General features: G+C 55.2%; 2 protein-coding genes and 2 non-coding genes across 7 annotated transcripts; all 4 read right to left on the bottom strand.

Moving 5' to 3' along the window:
• Positions 1–766: 766 nt before the first annotated feature.
• Positions 767–6,107, bottom strand: SUMF2 (sulfatase modifying factor 2). Of its 4 annotated transcripts, XM_087751411.1 has the most exons (10): positions 5,955–6,107; positions 5,568–5,703; positions 4,722–4,908; positions 4,215–4,329; positions 3,599–3,643; positions 3,249–3,399; positions 2,568–2,619; positions 2,033–2,117; positions 1,339–1,498; positions 767–989 (listed from the first exon to the last, which is right to left on the bottom strand). In XM_087751411.1, the coding sequence occupies exons 3-10, from the start codon at positions 4,811–4,813 to the stop codon at positions 796–798; spliced, it is 894 nt and encodes a 297-aa protein (XP_087607537.1). In that variant the 5' UTR covers positions 4,814–4,908; positions 5,568–5,703; positions 5,955–6,107; the 3' UTR covers positions 767–795. The 4 variants fall into 4 exon arrangements, with proteins under 4 accessions (XP_087607537.1, XP_087607535.1, XP_087607536.1 ...); XM_087751409.1 differs by lacking the exon at positions 4,722–4,908; XM_087751410.1 differs by lacking the exon at positions 4,722–4,908 and having other exon boundaries at positions 2,568–2,623; positions 5,955–6,106.
• A 610-nt stretch (positions 6,108–6,717) lies between these two features.
• Positions 6,718–14,474, bottom strand: CCT6A (chaperonin containing TCP1 subunit 6A). The gene is made up of 14 exons (XM_087751405.1): positions 14,265–14,474; positions 13,907–13,970; positions 12,249–12,383; positions 11,449–11,622; positions 11,184–11,287; positions 10,394–10,504; positions 9,682–9,841; positions 9,337–9,419; positions 8,829–8,925; positions 8,260–8,407; positions 7,810–7,943; positions 7,596–7,698; positions 7,232–7,304; positions 6,718–7,049 (listed from the first exon to the last, which is right to left on the bottom strand). Exons 1-14 carry the CDS (start codon positions 14,396–14,398, stop codon positions 6,977–6,979), a joined length of 1,593 nt encoding a protein of 530 aa, XP_087607531.1. The 5' UTR covers positions 14,399–14,474; the 3' UTR covers positions 6,718–6,976.
• Positions 10,649–10,784, bottom strand: LOC148056348 (small nucleolar RNA SNORA15). Its single transcript, XR_015703607.1, has one exon. It is a non-coding gene; the product is annotated as a small nucleolar RNA SNORA15 (small nucleolar RNA).
• LOC148056347 (small nucleolar RNA SNORA22) lies at positions 11,749–11,880 on the bottom strand. Its single transcript, XR_015703606.1, has one exon. It is a non-coding gene; the product is annotated as a small nucleolar RNA SNORA22 (small nucleolar RNA).
• Positions 14,475–16,485: the final 2,011 nt, after the last annotated feature.

Below are 16,485 nucleotides of genomic sequence, written 5' to 3'. Positions count from 1 at the left end.
AAGAGCTGCGGCTGGCCTCGGGTCAGGCGCAAACGCAAACCCAGCAGACGGCTGCGATTTGCCCCGGGGGCGTCCCGCTGTCAGGGATGGATTTGGAGAAGCTGCCTCTAACAGAGCCGTAACCAGATGCGCTCGGAGCAGCAGCGCTGCTTGCGGAGGGCTCAGCTCGGCCCCGCGGCAGGACCCTTTTGGGGCAGGTGCAGGTGGAGGAGGGATGAGCAGCGCCCGGAGGGGCGTCCTCACCCACCCGTGTGCTCGGGGCTTTGGTGGCAGAGATTGCGCGCAGCCAGTTTGCAGCCCTTGTGCCGGCTGTGACACCTGGGAGAGGGGGGTCACTGGTTTGTGTCATCCATGCGCTTCGAAACGAGCATACGCGTGGTTTTGCCGCTGTTTAAGGGCCGATAAAAGCACCTTGTTTCACTTCTGGGAAGGCTTGGAGGCTGGTACGAAGCTGGGATTTCCCAAGGAGACGGGGACGGATGGACGGTTCCCCTTCCAGGGACGTGCCCCCATCGCCCTCCCCGCAGCCGCCCGTGAGGGCAGCCCCATGCCGGCCGTCACGGGGGGCTGCGGGTGTTCGCTGGCTGGGGCTGGGGCTCCGAGCAGCCCTGGCCCGCTCCCACCCCCACCCCCCCCCGCTTATCTAAACCAGACACCGAAAGGAGAGCTGCAATAGCTACCGCACCAAGAGGAGGCTAAAGACAAAACGCCCTGCCTGCCATTCCCAATCGCGGCTCGCGCCCAGGCGTCCCAGTGCGGAAAGGCGTTTCAGCTGAAAGTATTCCTGTTTAATTTTTAAAACTGTCTCGATGAAAGCGACTGCTGGGGGTTACTGTTCGTCTCCACAGGAGAAAATGCCTCCAGGTCTTCCCGAGCGACCTCTTCAGAGCTCAGGTTTGGTCCGGCTTTTCTCGGCCGCGACAGGCGGGACGTCGGCAGCGCAGCGGAAGCTGAGGTTGTCGGAGGCCGAGTCTGGCGTGTTCCCCATTCTCACGGGGGAAGAGAGACCCAAAGTTAGGGATCCTGCCTAGTTAACGCTTACATCCTTTAACGTGCCCCTCTATAACAGACTAGAAACATCTTCCACTTCCCTCGAATAACTTCAAGAAAAGCATTTAATTCTAAATACTTGATGGAAAACATGCATGATGTGAGAAGCAATTAGGAACATATTTATAGCAGGAAAATTTTTAGCAGTATTTGTGGTATGTTTTCCTAACGGCTTCTCAGAGAAATTGCGTAGGAACAAACAAACGTCTTTCAAACTAAACCCCCCTCCCAAAAAAACCCAGCCAGAAGAAATCGCTGCGAACGGCGCCTGGGCGTTGCCAGACCTACCTGGTAGCGACGCGAGCTCTGTGATTCGCAGACCCGTCCGCGGTGTCGATCCACGAGGCGCCTCGCAGGACCCGCATGTTCCGAGCGCGCGGCCGGGGCCCCGGCGGCAGGTACTCCGACGCCGTCCACTCCCAGGTGTTTCCCAGCAGGTCGTAGAGCCCTGAGACGCAGGCGGTTTTGCGTCAGGATGACGAGAGCACATTTGCCAGGGCTGCAAAAGCGCTTTGGTGTACGGGAGGGGGGCACAACTTTCAAAGCATCACTGTAAGAGTGTGGTTTAATGGTGAGACTGGGAACCAGAAGCTCGCTATTGCAAACCAGCCCGTTTACAGCTCAGCCTTCACCAAATCTCCCATTTAAACGGGCCTCACTGTGTCCCGCCTGCATGAGGCCATGGCATCCACTGCCCTCAAAACAACGCGCTTGGGATTTTCAGGTAAATCACATGGAAGTGCAAAATAACCGACTGCTCGGGGACGGTTTGGTGCCTTGAAGCGCCCCGGGTGCCCTCAGCCAACGTCGGTACCCACCACCAGCGCTTTTCCTGGGCTCGGTTGTTCTATCGAGATGCTGAGGCGACCCTACGTCCTATCTGCAACCTTGCTACAGTTACGGGATTTCATAATTAGCGTTGAATGGATATTAGGACGCAGACGCCATCCCCGAAGCCAGGGTGGGGATGCCTGCTCCGTACCGTAGTTGTTCTGAGGAGGGAACGCTGCCACCGGCGAGACGCCGTGATAACCGTCTTCAGCTGTGTCGACCCTCGGGAAGTCGCCCTGTGGGAAGAAAGATCACGCCGAGCAGAGACCCCCCGCCGAGACGCCACGAGGTCCTGCTCTGCCCAGGACTGCCTTACGCCCAAATAACAGAAACAACGCCATCGCACGCGAACTCTACGCAGCGTTTCTGGCCAAGAGAGGAGTCCAGCCAGCTGAAGTTCTCCCAAGACGCCCCCCTTTTCAAACAAATTCCTGTATGAATTTTTGGTTACGTATGAGTTTTTGGAAGCGCTGAAATCCTGGTTTCCCAGGGAAGCTGGGCTGACTCTGCTCCCTCTACGGCTATTTCGGATAACCTCCCCGGAGCTGAACTTGGGCACCCTGCGGGTAAGCCTGCATCGCCTCCCCGGCCCGCGCAGCCTGCGCAGGCAGCCCCGCGCACTCTGCGGGCGCGTTAAACGCCATGGGAAGAGCTCAGCGTCGACAGGATGATTTTTAGGATCTTACCTGCCACAGATTTGTACGGTTCGGCTGAAACTTGTTTCCCCAGGGATACTCCCTTTCTGCCAAAGAGGAAGAGACGCCCGTTACCCCCGTCTCGCTCCAGCCTCTGCATTTGCCTATTTTTAACCAGGCTTTTATCACCGTCCTTTCCCGCTCAGCTCAGGACACCGCGAGGGGCTGCGTGAACGGGGCTGGTCCCTCTAATCCCTATAGACACTGCCAAGGAGGCGAGGAGAGACGGGAATCGGCAACAGCTTCCCACTTACAGCCCATCGCTCGCGGCAGGGAGGCGCGCGGTCCCCGCAGCGATCCCGGCGGCTGCTTCGTGCCGCCGTCACTGTGAGGGGCGGGCGGTCGCTCCTGGCCCCAACCCCGAGAAATGGTATTTTTAGCTGGCAGAAGTGCTTTGTTCAGGAAGATACATTAAGCCCATAGATAAGTCACTTCTATAGTAGTAGTAGTAGTAGTAGTAGTAGTAGTAGTAGTAGTAGTAATAATAATAATAATAATAATAATAATAATAATAATAATAATAATAATAATAATTTGATTCCCAGGCCAAAAGAGGTGGTGCAGCCCCCAGATTAACCTCTGAAAACATCCCTGGACGGAGGTTTAGATCCGGTAGACCTAACATTACTTGATGCCTCGGTTTGGGAAGAGGTCAGAGCTGGCAGTACGTACGCTCCAGTCCTCCCCTGGCAGCAAATTCCCATTCCTCCTCCGTCGGGAGCCGCTTCCCTTTCCAGGCGCAGAACGCCCGCGCGTCGTTCCAGCTCACGTGCAGCACCGGGTAATCCAGCCTGTCCTTGATGCTGGAGCCAGGACCTGAGGGCTGGCAGGAATTGCGCCGAACAGATGTTAATGGATTTTATAAACTTTTCCATTAAAAAGGGACTAAAGGACAGGACAGACCAGGGCAGGGAACGTGCAGCAACCAGAGATGCTGTTTTTCCCCCATTTTCGGTCAGTACGGGTCAGCACGCACCAGCACGCTCCCAGCACGGAGCGGACTCACCGCCACCAGGACTCACCTGTCGCCAAAAAGCCTTCTCGACGGGCAGCCACCACGGGGCAGACTGGGAAAAGGAGGGACACCAGATTAAAGCCGAACCAGTGCCCCCCCCAGCAGCGCATAAAGGGCGCGCGTTAGTCTGGAAATGGTTGAAGGCTGCGGTTTGAGCTGGGTTGTCACGGGCGTTTGGACAGCGCTTCCCAACGGAGTAGAGGTGTCTGCTTTTAGAAGTGAAAACAGACCAAGGCGGCCATGCTGTTCAGTGTTTCTATTTTAAAGTTTGATTAATAAAGCACTCGAAGGCGCTTTGCTCTCTCCCAGCTCACTGGAGCATCTCCCGAGGCCAGCCTGGCAGTGTTCGGAGAGGGGGTAGACAGAGGAGCGCCAGAAACCAACCCAGGCTCAACCCTGCTGTTAGTCCTAAAAGCAAAACAACCCAAGACTAAAGAAAAACCACCGAGAACGGCCGGACTCTGCACCGAGAGCTGGCAGCTGCGCAGTGGAAAAGCAATACCGGCAAGGCCTCCCTGCCTGGGTTTTTTTTACTTAAAACGGAGAGGTCGGACAGGGACGCAATCAGAAACACCACCTCCACCATCCCCACTGAAACTCAACCCCCAGGGATTTAGATTTACCTCCAGTCTTTGGGTGACTTTTTTCTTCAGCTCTTCGGATAAGAAATCCTCAAAGACAAAGCTCCAGCCAAATGCTTCCGCTTCCGTTTTGTATTTCTTCTCTCTAACAAACTCCCTGGCACAAATACAACACGCTCAGGCGGCCGGGGAAGAGTCCTTTGAGGGTCGTGCCCCGCCGCGCGGAGCGACCCGCGCACGCGACGAGCTCTGAGCAAGGCAAAGCGCGCAGGGCCCGCGGACCCCCGCGCGCGGGGAGGCCCGGCTCCCCCGGCACGGCCCCGGCCAGTTCCCTGCAGACGCAGCAGATCCGGCGGTCCCACCTGCACCCCTTCACAGACCTGATCGTTTTACCTTACCCGTGCAGGTAAACTCATCCCGCAGCCTGGTCTTCCATGAAATGTAACAGTCGCACAGACCAAAAATCCCTTAAAGCCACTAAAACCTCCGGCTGCTGAGTTAAATGTCCCCAAACGCAAACCACTGTCACATAGCGCTGCATAACCTCACCCTGCTTTGGCCCCGTCTGCTTCCCCATCGCCCGAGCTGCAGTAACCGCCGGTACTGGGTGTTGCTGGGCAGTCACTGGTGTGCGCGAGCATTGGCTCTTTTGAAGCGACAGGGGCTCAGGCGGGCGAGCGAAGGCGCTTCCCCCGTGCATTTACTGCTGCTCTGTGCCAGGGCTTCTACCGACCGCCTGGAGGAGCGGAACCCTACTTACAGATGGGAACCGAACCCACAGGAACCTGAAATCTCCAAAGCCCTGTTAGCAAGGAAAGGACACGCACGCACAAGCAGGTTTGCAAGGAAAAAGAGAAAAGAAGAAAGAGAAAAGAAAAAAGAGAAAAGAAAAAAGAAGGAAGGACAAGGGAGGGGAGGGAAAAAAGACAGAGGGAAAAAAGACAGAGGGACGAGAGGGAAGGGCTTCAAGCTGCGCCAGGGCAGGTTTGGGTTGGGTATTAGGAAAACTTCTTCCCCCAAAGGGCTGTCGGGCCCTGGCCCAGGCTGCCCAGGGCAGGGGCTGAGTCCCCATCCCTGGAGGGATTTAAAAGATGTGTGGATGTGGTGCTTAGGGACATGGTTTGGTGGTGGCCTTGGCAGCGCTGGGTTAACGGTTGGACTGGATGATCTTAGGGGTCTTTTCCAGCCTTAACGATTCTGTGGTTCTATGAAAACAGACAGAGGGAAAAAGAAGGGAAAAAAGGCAGAGAGACAAAAAGGCGAGCGCGTTTGCACGCCCGGGGCGGGGCGCCTCAGCCCGCCCCCGCAGGGCCGGTTCATCACCGGGGACGTTTCTGCCCCCCCGAGACCGGGGCCGCCCCCGCCCCGCCGCCGCCGCCGCCGCCCCGCTCCTACCGGAACTCGGCGTTGGTGACCGGGCGCTTGTCGATGGCGAAGGGCGCCACCGCCACCTCCCGGGGCCGCCGCTCTTCGCTGCCCGTGCGGAGCCGCCCCCCCGGCAGCCGCACGGCGCCCGCCTCCTCCCCGAGCGCTGGAAGGGAAGCGCGGCGGTGGCGGACCTCTCCCTTCGCGACGCGACGGCGCCGCGGCGTTTGGCGGCGGGGCCCCGGGGCGGCCCTGGGCGAGGCCCGCGCCCCCGGGGCACCAAGCCTGAGGGATTCCGGAGCCGCGTTTTCGGAGCCTGCCCCGGCCCCGCTCAGCTCAGCCCGCGGCCGCCCCCTCCACGGGCGGCTTCCCCGCCGCCGCCCCGGCCCCGGCCCCGGCCCCGGCCCCGGCGCTCACCCCGCGGGGCGCGGCCGCCGCCCAGCAGCCAGCAGCAGAGCAGCAGCGCCGGGGCCAGCGCCATCCCCGTCCCCGGCGCCATCCCCGTCCCCGGCGGCTCGGGAGCAGGGCAGCGAAGGGCGGGCGGAACCGCCGGGCTCTGCCCCGGAAGAGCTGCGGCCGGCGGGGAGGGGCCCCGGGCCCGGCCGCGGCCGGGGCTCAGCGAGCAGGGCCTCGCTTTTTCAGGAGAAGGGACGCTTTGGTGGCGTGGCCATGACGTGCAAAGGCCGGACAGCACCAACACCCCCCCCCCCGCCGGCATCCACGCGCCTTTCGCCCGCAAAAGGAGTTTTGGGGGTTTTTGTGTGTAAGAAGGTTGTTCGGTCAGGCAGCGCTGACAGCACAGCACAACCGGGGCGAAGGAAAATCACCCGAGACCGCGGCTGGATTCGCTCCACCGCCTCGCGGCAGGCTTGACCTAAAGCCCGGGACGTTGGTCTAGCCCCGGCCTAGGCCTCGGTGTCCGTAAAGACTTTAACCCAGCCGAAAAAGTGCTAAAACCATCCACCCCTGCGCCACGACGCGGCTGCCAGCACCCACCGGGACCACGGGGGAGCAGGGAAACTCACCCAGTTCCGTACGAAACAGGCGGCGATGTGTGAAGGGCTGCACCGGCTCCGCTCGGGCAGCGGGGTACGGGCAGCGGGGTACGGGCAGCCCACCCCCACTCACAGAGGCCGCAAGCAGCACGTTCACGAGCTAAGTTTTAAATAAGCGGCAGGCCTGAAGCACAGACGTACGAGTTTATTGGGTAAAAAGGAAAGGGAGTGCAGTTGCACACTTCAGTGAGATCGGAAATAAATAGCAACTGTTTAGAGCCAAGCCTTTGAACAGCTGCCGAGGGTCTGGGCGGCCGCACGTACCGGCGGGGGCTGCTGGCTCCGGCAGTGACCCGCTGCGGCAGCGCGCGGCGGCGGGGGGCCTCTCGGAGGGCGCGGGGGGCACGGCCCGAGCTGGCCGTCGTCGCCAGCGGCAGACCCCGCTCAGCCCTTCAGGGAGGACATTCCAGCTCGCATGATCTCATCCACCAAGAGAATGTTGCTGGCGATCACCGTGCTAGAAATATAAAATAAACGCTGTTAGAAGAGCGGGTCTGATGTAGTTCGAAGACAGCTCGGCTTCACTCCCGCTTTTCGAGGCAGCTTCCTCCACGTGGGATCCCCCCATTCCACACCGCCCCAGCAATTTCAACGACCGAACGCCCAGGGCTACGTGAAGTGAGAACACTGAACACCTACCACGAGTGAAGCAGTTGCTTTTTGACGTTGTAATTATCCCAGATTCCAGCCGCCGCAGCCACCATCGGCTCCCCTGCAGAAGCAGCACAAGCCTTTAAGTGACCAGTTCACGTAATTCAAAGGACGACCTTCCACTGCCCGACACCGCTACATCCAACACCGCATCGCCGCGCGCTTTATCTTTGCAAAAACCAGAACGCGTGTAAGCGCCGCGGCAGGCCAAGGCCTCCCGCAGCAGCAGGGCCCCTGCCAGGCCTCCCGCGTAGCTTCCTGTGAAAAAGGAACGGCTCTCTGCATTCAGAGCAGCTTGATTCTTCAGGGAGCTGAGCCATGGCGGTTTCCCGTTAGTTTAGAAGGTTCCTACCAGTGTTCAGATCAACTCCAGTGAGCTGCCCCGATTCCGCGTGCTCCGTCTGGACCTTCACCAGCGTTTCCTGGGGATCGTAGCCAGAGTTCTGGGCGAGAACCTTTGAGAGAACAGAGACGTTATTTCGTGCTGTTAATTACGAGACCCCCAGCAGGGAAAGCGATGGGTCTCAGCGTGCTTTGAAGCCGCTCTATCCAGGAGCTCCTCATACCTTGGGAATGATGAGCAGAGCGTCTGCGAAAGCCTGAACCCCCAGCTGGGCTCTTCCTTTGACGTTCGGTTTATGCTTAACAAGAGCATTGGCCACTGCCACTTCTAGAGCACCGGCCCCAGGGACCACACATCCTGCAAGGGAGAACTCGGTATTGAGATGGCGCAATAAGCGCTATTCCAATTTAAACAGTTAATTTTTAGTCTAGTTTGATCTCTGCCCTCGCCCTTAAGAGGACAGCTTGTACCTGACCAGTAGGTACCTGCACAGTTATCAACCACTTGCAAAATACGGGGTGCAAGAACAGTAACTAAAAGCACTTTGCACTGGATACACTCAGCTTGGTGCCCGACTGCTGCAGACACCACGGAAGCTGATGCAACAGTCACTAATTTGGGGATGAGTTTCAACAGAAGACCCTTCACATCGCTCAACGGAGCGGAGACTTACCATCCTCGATAGCGTTCTTAACAGCACGCAGACCATCTCTTACGGCATCCTTGATCTGTGTCAGCGTATGCTTGTTCGGCCCCCGGATCAACAGGGTAACAGAGCGGGGGTTGTCACATTTCTCAATGAAGGTGTATTTCTCTTCGCCCTGTAGAGCAGGGTTACGCGTTCGTGTCATACATCTGCTTAATCAACGTGTATGTGTAATAAAAAAAAACCTGAACAGACACTTTCAGGTTCAGTTCTGCACTAACAGCACTTCAAGAAGTGATGAGAAGCAGCAGAACCTTCTTTCCGTTGTCTCAGTTTTACAGATATTAAAAGCATAGTATGGAAACGACAGCAGGAAAACACACCGCAACAAGAGCAAATACGCAGGTAGATGCTCACATCCAAGTGCACGCCGGGCCGTGAAATGCCACCAGCCTTTATTCATGCTCGCGCGTAGCTCTCAGAGCACTTCAGAGAAATCCACGCACGGACATACCAAGGCAAAGGAAAGCTGGCGCCAAGCGAGATCGGCCCGGGCGTATTTAGCCCGGCTTCGGCCGAGAGCTCGGTGTACTCACCAGCGTATACTCGTAGACGAGCCCTGCGTGTCCCAGACAGTCAGGAGTGAGATCCTCCACAGAGTTCATGGCAGTACCGCCGCACGCAAGGGTCAGCCTGGGAGAGGGTAAGAGGGTAAGCCTGGCAGCTTAGCACTTGCTTCGTATTAAGTAAAACCTGAAGTCACTGACGTAACAACAGTATTTCAGCACGCCGACCACCACGCTGGTTACGTGGAAGGCTTGGAACAGCTTGCTTCTGTTCATGAAAGAACTCTTCACAAAAACAAGCCTGTAGAAGGAAGTCTCCTCTACAGGTTTAAAGCATATTGACAGCTTAAATTCCTACATCACTCCGCATGCCCAAGTGACATTTCTGTGGTTTGTAAAACCACCCCGATACAGCAGTAAGAGCCGGACAGACCAAAGGGGACTTTTAGTGCAAGTCCTTGAAGGTGGATTCAAGGCAGACTTGGCCTGAGTTTGGAAGAGCAAGTTATTTTACCCCCTCCTCTCCCCAGGAACTGACCTTTCCATGTTCCTCCTTTTAGCTCTCCGCAAAGCAACTATTCCTTCTTTCGCAAGTGCATCCAAGGAAAACGGGTCAATTCCCTAGAAACAAAGGAAGTGGCCATCAGGATAAAGAAAAAGCTAAAAACACCCTCTCTCAGCCTGACGCTAATGGGTAAGTTCTTCCTCAGGGCTCAAAGAAGATCTCAAACAGGAACTGTAGGCACACATTCAAAAGTTCAGCCTAAAAATGTAGCTATTTCTGGCTGAAGAACTGTACAAAGCGAGTCAAACCGCACACGGCTTGCCAAGAAAGCCAGCATTCCCAATTCAGTTTTGTAGTGAGTTATGCCCTTCATCTCACCTTCTGGTTGATCACAATAAAGCCTTTATCTGAATCGCCACAGACTCTTCGTTTCAAGTCTATGATTTTGTTCACTCTGTCTTCAATGAACTTTCTTTCTGCTTTCACTAGCTTCTCTCTCTCTTCAGCACTTTTATAGAAGAATCCAGAGCTCACCTCTCTGCGGGAGGGGAACAAAAAATAAAGGCAGTAAGAAAACTATCCTCTCTGCTGTAGAAATCAACTTAAGCATAAGGAATCAATCCTTTCAGCAACATTCTGAAGAAATCAGACAAACCAAACGAGACCCCCCACCCAAACCAGCGTGCAAGGTACAGCTGTCCCTGCTCTCTAGTTCAGAGCTTTTCCATTGCAAGAAAGAAGGCACGCATCTGAAACGGAGCGAGCTCCGGAGGATACTTACATGTTGGCTCTGCCATATAAAATTATGCCCAAGAAAGGACGGACTTCCAGCCTTTTTTTCAATGAAACCACAAAATAAAAACCACTGCGAAGCTCTGCCTCTCAAAGACATTTTCTCAGCCACTGGCTTCCCTTTTCCAAAAAAGGGCTGCAAAAGGAGCGTCACCTCTTCCATTCCACCTTCCGCACTGCCTGCCTGGCTCCAGAGGAGTCTATGCACTCCTTTCGGTTCTTACTTAAGCACACCTTAAATACAAGTCTTCTAAGACATGAGCGTTTTCTGCTCTTCACCTTGTTGCTGTGTACTTACGTTTTCTCATATTCTAGGGATACGTTGCAAGTAAGAACATAAGCATCTTCCACTCTTTTCTTCATGTCAGGGTGACGAGCGCCGTGATCCAAAACCAGCCCCCTAATCAGCCTGGAAGATTAAAAAGCATGTCGTGTGTCAGCATACTCATACAGAAGATACGCGCTTCGTGGAAGCAGGGAGCAGTCAGAACTGACAGCGCGACTGGTCAAACATGAGCTGCCCGTGCGCCTGTGTTGGGAGTAAACAACGATCGTGTATCCCACTTCCAAGGGCATGCCCATTCTCATATAAAAAGCATGCCAATCGGAGTGCGAAAAAGGAATTTATTCTGGCATAGTGTCTGACTGCATTAGCTACTGCAGAAAGCTAGTGCAGAATTCGCCCATGCCCCTGAGGTAAATATAAAGCCTACGGAATATCCGCTGATGACCACAATCCAGCTTCCATTTATCGAATGCTATTTTGTACTTGTAATGAACAGATACCAGCCTAAAGCAAGCACTATTACTAAGAAAAAAAAGTATTTATTCAATATGGTTATGTAAAAACCTAAGCCAGTGCTACTCTGCTATTCAAAAACCTCTTGTCAGGGAATCAAGTTCAGTGACCGGGGGACTTCTGCTGCCTACATCGTTTATGGCTGAAGTCTGTCTTTCTGCCCCTTCCCTAATCACTTTTCCAGGGGGAGCTTTAGGACACCCAAGTTCTAAAAAGAAAACAAAACCGCACGGACTACTCAAACATCAGGGCACCATTAAACCGAAGCTCAAGGCTACGCATTACTTACGTTGTGTCAGTTTCTGATTTGTGCTTCATCTCCATGATCTCCACCATGTGGAGGTCAATAGGCTCATCTGGTTTCCTGACTGTCAAAACGGAATCTACTACAGCCTGGAAGAGAGGGGAGGGAAAAAAAGCCCCAAAAGGACCATAAGTCTTCCGAAGTGCAAGGTGACATCTTTCCATCCACCCTTCACTCAAGTAATAATCACAGCACTTTAAAACCTGGACCTCTTCACACAAAAAGAGGCAGAAGAGGGACAGGCACTTACCTCCGTTAGGATGTCAGCAAGCTCGGTGTGAACTTTAGTACGGAGGGATGTTCTGGCAACATCTATAAGGGTCTCCCTGTCCATTTCCTTGGTTACTTTGACCTGCTCCAAAACTTCAAGTGCTTTTTCCTTTGCAATCTCAAATCCTTCTGCTACTATTCTAGGGTGCAAACCCTAATGCGAGGAAAGAAGGGAAATCATTAGACAATAGAAGACAAAATGGTACCTTTTCACAAACAGATCCTGTGGTTTCAACATCCCATGTAACGTCACAACATAGGGAATATGCATCCTACAAGAAAATGTACTGTCCTTCTGAATACATATAAAAGGAATGCAAATCCTTCCAATGCAGAGGAAAAGCACAGCTTATTCTAGCACAGAATTGAAACCAAGGGAACTACAAAGCACACTTGGGTGTTCACTGTGCAATACGAATGCCTGCTCTGTACCTTATAGTATCCAAAATACCTAACGTCAGGGAGGATCTCCTTGTTAACGTACAAGTAAAAGGAGTGATTTAACTCACACAAAACAGACAGAAGTAACAGCAGGTATCAGAGAAAACCTTACTAAAAGCTACAGTATCCACAATAAGCAGTTTTGATTTTGAACAAGTCTTAAGTCCTCTCCAGCTTTTCCCCATTTTACAAGTTCTGTGATGCACTCATTTTAAGCAGAAATATATATTCATTTTCATGTTTGACTTATGAGCATTAAGCATTAAACACAAACAAGCTGAACGGTCTCAGATGAAGCTTTTACCTTGTCCACCTCCCAAAGAAACACTGCATACGTACCTCAGAAATATAGAGATCTGCCTGCTTTAGGAGCTCTCCAATGATCAAGACATTTGACGTGGTACCATCTCCAGTGATGTCATCTTGCGCTGTCGCTACTTTTGCTATCAAGGAGGCTGTGGGGTGTTGTATTTGCTAAACAAAAGTAAGAAGCTGAGCGGTAAGTCTTACTGCACTGGTACAGGAAGCAAGCAATCTGAAATCAGCTAAACAAAATATTTACGGACTAGCTGATGTTTTCATGATTCACCTCAATTTAGCAGGTTTCAACACATAACACCAATTACCAACAATGATCTCTTTGACAATAGGTTGACTGAATTAATCCACGTAACGCTACTTCCCCCCTCAGATTACGCATCTATACACAAACACGTTGAGAGCCAAAGTAGTCCTCAACTCATTATGAACCTGACAGAGCCCTTTTCTCCTGTAGGCAAAGGATTCACCATCACAACTGGACCGTGGTGGGCACTAAAACCAGCATGCTTAGAGCTAATTTAGGAATCTCTGCACGACCAGTGCTGTACATCCCCTCACTGGTTTGCTGTTTCTTTGGCAGTTTATTTTACTCATTCTCATGAAACCAAAGAACATTCAACTAGTTTGTTGCTTGTCAGTTCCTCTGCTAAGGAGTACATTTGGTGTTCCGGCTATGAACGTCATTCCTGTCTGCCCAAACTTCACAACCACCACACATGACCTTATGCTACTTACACAAGTCAGCCTTTTAATTTAAGGAACATGCACATCACTTAGCACCTCCAACGGCTGACTGAAGAGTATTTTAACACAGGTTGAAGCCTATGAACCTACAGAACAGTACCCCCATTTGAAGGGGTTGGTGCTTGGTAACTGTACTAGAGTGAGATAAAATCAAATGGGACCATTCATACTGTCGTTTAGCTTTTTACCATTATTTTTTAAAGCACTACCTCTAGTGTGAAGGAACCGATGTAATTAATTTTTCCTGTTTGCCAGACCACCGTGTATATTAACTTAGACACTTTATGCTGAATTACAAGAGCCGGCCAGTGGAGTGAAATGCTCCAGGCACGGGCTGTGCCCACCCGGGGGACGGGGGCACGCTGCAACCCGACAGCCCCAGGACCCAGGGCCCACGGGTGGGCCCGGCCACGCCACCGGCTCCCAGCACAGGACAGCCTGCGGGGTGACATCACCCCACGTGTAACCTTCACCCCTACGTGGGAAACTGGGATACAACCCCAGTTGTATCGGCGGGAAGCCGATACGAGCTGCATCCATCACCCAGATTTAAACACTTTCCACGCCCACTAAGAACTCATGGAGAACTCTGCTGCCTGAGGCCTGCTCAAGTACGACAGAAGCACGTGTTCCGTAAGCGGAAGAGAAGGCGACAAAAATGCCCATTATTTAAACAGCTTATGCTTCCTTTTTAATCGCCAAATTGGCAAGCACACTTTATTCAGCATCTGCCAAGCTGCACTTATTTACCTTCCTCCCAAGGGAGGGTTTCCCCCCAACGCACAGGGCTAAGTGCCCCAGCAGCGCAGGGGGGGCAGCAGGGGACGCGGCCCCCTCCGCCTCCGGCACCCTGAGGGAACACGAGCGGGCTCCGGCTCCCCACGTCCCCCCACGGCTGCCCAAGGTCCCCAGCCCCCCGAGGCCCGGCTCACCATTTCCTGCAGCAGCACGTTGCCATCTTTGGTCAGCTTGATGTCTCCAGCCCCCGACACCAGCCTGCGGGCGACAGGAGGCGGGTGAGCAGCCCCCCCCCCGGCCCCGCCACCCGCAGCGACCCCCCTCCATTCATTCGGCCCCACCCGACCCGGCCGCCTCCGCCTTTGTTCCCGGCCGCATGGCGGCGGCAGGAGCGGCGTCCCGGCCCCACACCGGCCTCCCCCGGCCCCACACCGGCCTCCCCCGGCCCCTCTCCTCACGCTTCCCCTCCGGTCCTAACGGCCGCCCGCGCTTTAAGACGCCGCGCCCCCCCCCCCGCCCCAACCCCGACGGGGGCGCGGGGGGTTCCCTCACATCTTCATGGTGCCCTTGGGGCCCAGGTTGGTCCTCAGCACGTCCTGGAGCCCGCGGGCCGCGCTGATGTTCACCGCCAGCGCGGCCTGGGCACGGGCCACCTCCGCCTTGGGGTTGAGGGCCTTCACCGCCATGGCCGCCGCTGCGCTCCGCGCTGGGCCAGGCCGCGCCGGGCGGGAGGAGCCGAGCGCCGCGGCGAGGGGCGGGAGCGGGGCAGGCCACGCCTCCCCGCCCTCCCCTTCTAGAACACTCCGAGGCGCGCGCGCGCGCTCATTGGCCCGCCGGCGCGTCGGCCGCGTTCCCATTGGCTGCGGCGCCTGGCGCTCCGCCGGCCGGTTCCCGCCCCGCCGCTGAGGCGCCGTCGGGGCGCGGCGGTTGGCAGCCGCTGGCTGTGGGGAGCGGGCGCGGCGGTTAACGGGGAGCGGAGCGTTCACAGGGAGCCCGGCCCCTTGGGGGGGAGCGGCCGGTGGGGGCCGGCGGTCAGGCGGTGTGTGTGGGAAAGAGGCCTTTGAACGGGCAGGGTCGCTCGGTCGTTAATCCCACCCACTCATGTGACAGGCACCCCCCTCCCGGCAGGTTCGCAGAACCGTGAGAATAAATAATTAAACCCGGTGATTTAACATTAAATGGATGGAATTAATAGTTAAGCGGACCGGATTAATAATCAAAATAGTTCCCGGTAAAAATGCAGACTTGAGGTTAATCAAAACTCGTCTTAATGCAGAAGCTGCTGCGTGGGCCGCCGGGGCCTGCACAGCCACCGCAGCGCAGCCCCGCACACCCAGGCCTTTCCTGAGCCTGAGCCCTTCCCAGGGCTTCCTAAGCACGGGGGGTGAACTCCCCTGAGCCACGCAGAGGTTTCCTGTGGGGCCTGTGGAAGAAAACCAGAAATATTGTTAAGGCAGTTTTGATGGGTGCTGGAAGCGTTCGGCCTACGTGGCCTGTCAGGGCCCAGGCCCTGAGGCTGCACAATGTTCATATCTTACCGGCTTCGGGCTCCCGAATGGAGGACAATTGACAGCTTCCTTGAGAGGAGCTTGAGAAGAGAGCTCCTGCCAGAGCTCCTTACACGCCGCAGGCACAGATTGCACCGAGTTTGGCTCCCACATTGCCCCATCCGGGCTTGTACCCCCAAACCCCATCTGCTACCTCCGAGCAACTGTCAGGCATGGCACAACCTCCTCTTCTTTCAGGGAAGGTGCTGCCCCCAGAACAATCATGGCTGTGGCTGCGGAGGCGTGCCAGGGAGACCCAGGCCAGGCGGGTTTGGTGTTCCTGCAGCCCATCTGCTCCGGAGGGCACTAACCCCCAGAGAACAGGGACAACTGGCCCCGAGGCCAGGATTTCGTCAGTATTTGGTACAGAGAAGACAGACAGCCTCCCCCAACACTCGCTCAGCAGGCGTGAGGATGGCACAGGGTTAATCTCCCCCACTCCGTCCCGCTCTTTGCAGCAGGGAGCCCCAGATGCAGCCCTGGGTGCCGGGCTTTGGCAACCCACCGTGGCGGTGCTGAGCAGCAATGCAATGGGCTGTTCACGCTGTCACACCGCTTCCAGTCGTGGAGTCTAAGCCTGCTGTTGGGTACAATGTTGTTGCACAAATGTTTTGGGGGAGCTTGACTGAAAGGGTCGGCGAGTGTCAAGTGTCAGGGCAGCCTCGCCGGTTTTGGCAGGAGGCTGTGGCACCTGCTGGGAATCTGCTCTGCTGCTCTGGGCGAGGATCTCGGGTTTCCAGGCGGAACGCCACGCCGTGCAGGAGGACGCCATGCATGGCCCGTCAGTCTGTCCTGGCAGCTCTGGAGGGGACAGCTGCTCATATGCTTGGGTTTCTGGTTTTTAAAGGTTTTAGATGGAGCTGGTGTTTGAGCATAGTACAACACAAGTTTGGAACCCTCTTGTTTAGCTGAGTGGTGAAATATTTTAATGGTGACTCTTTAGTGTAGTGGCTGGGCTTTCTGTTCTGTTACTGTAATCATTAGAAATAAACATTAAACATTGCAAAATGCAGGAAATTACACTTGGCATTTCAGAACTGGCTCTGGAACTCTGTTAACGTTTAGTCTTCGCTTTTGTTGGGATGCTACCGGCCTGCTGAAACCGTAACAAACCAAACCAAAGCAAACGACGCCAACCCAGCCCCGAGAGGCCGCAGCGCTATACCTGAGGTGCCTAGATGCGATGCCCAGTTAAAACACCTGAATCCCCAGCTCTGCCCCGGATT

The sequence above is a fragment of the Nipponia nippon genome, unplaced genomic scaffold (assembly GCF_047370975.1).
Source record: "Nipponia nippon isolate SJK-2023a ecotype South Korea unplaced genomic scaffold, ASM4737097v1 scaffold_15, whole genome shotgun sequence".
Taxonomy (NCBI): Eukaryota; Metazoa; Chordata; class Aves; order Pelecaniformes; family Threskiornithidae; genus Nipponia; species Nipponia nippon.
Note: the sequence above shows the minus strand (reverse complement) of the source record. Positions and strands in the feature narration are given on the sequence as shown.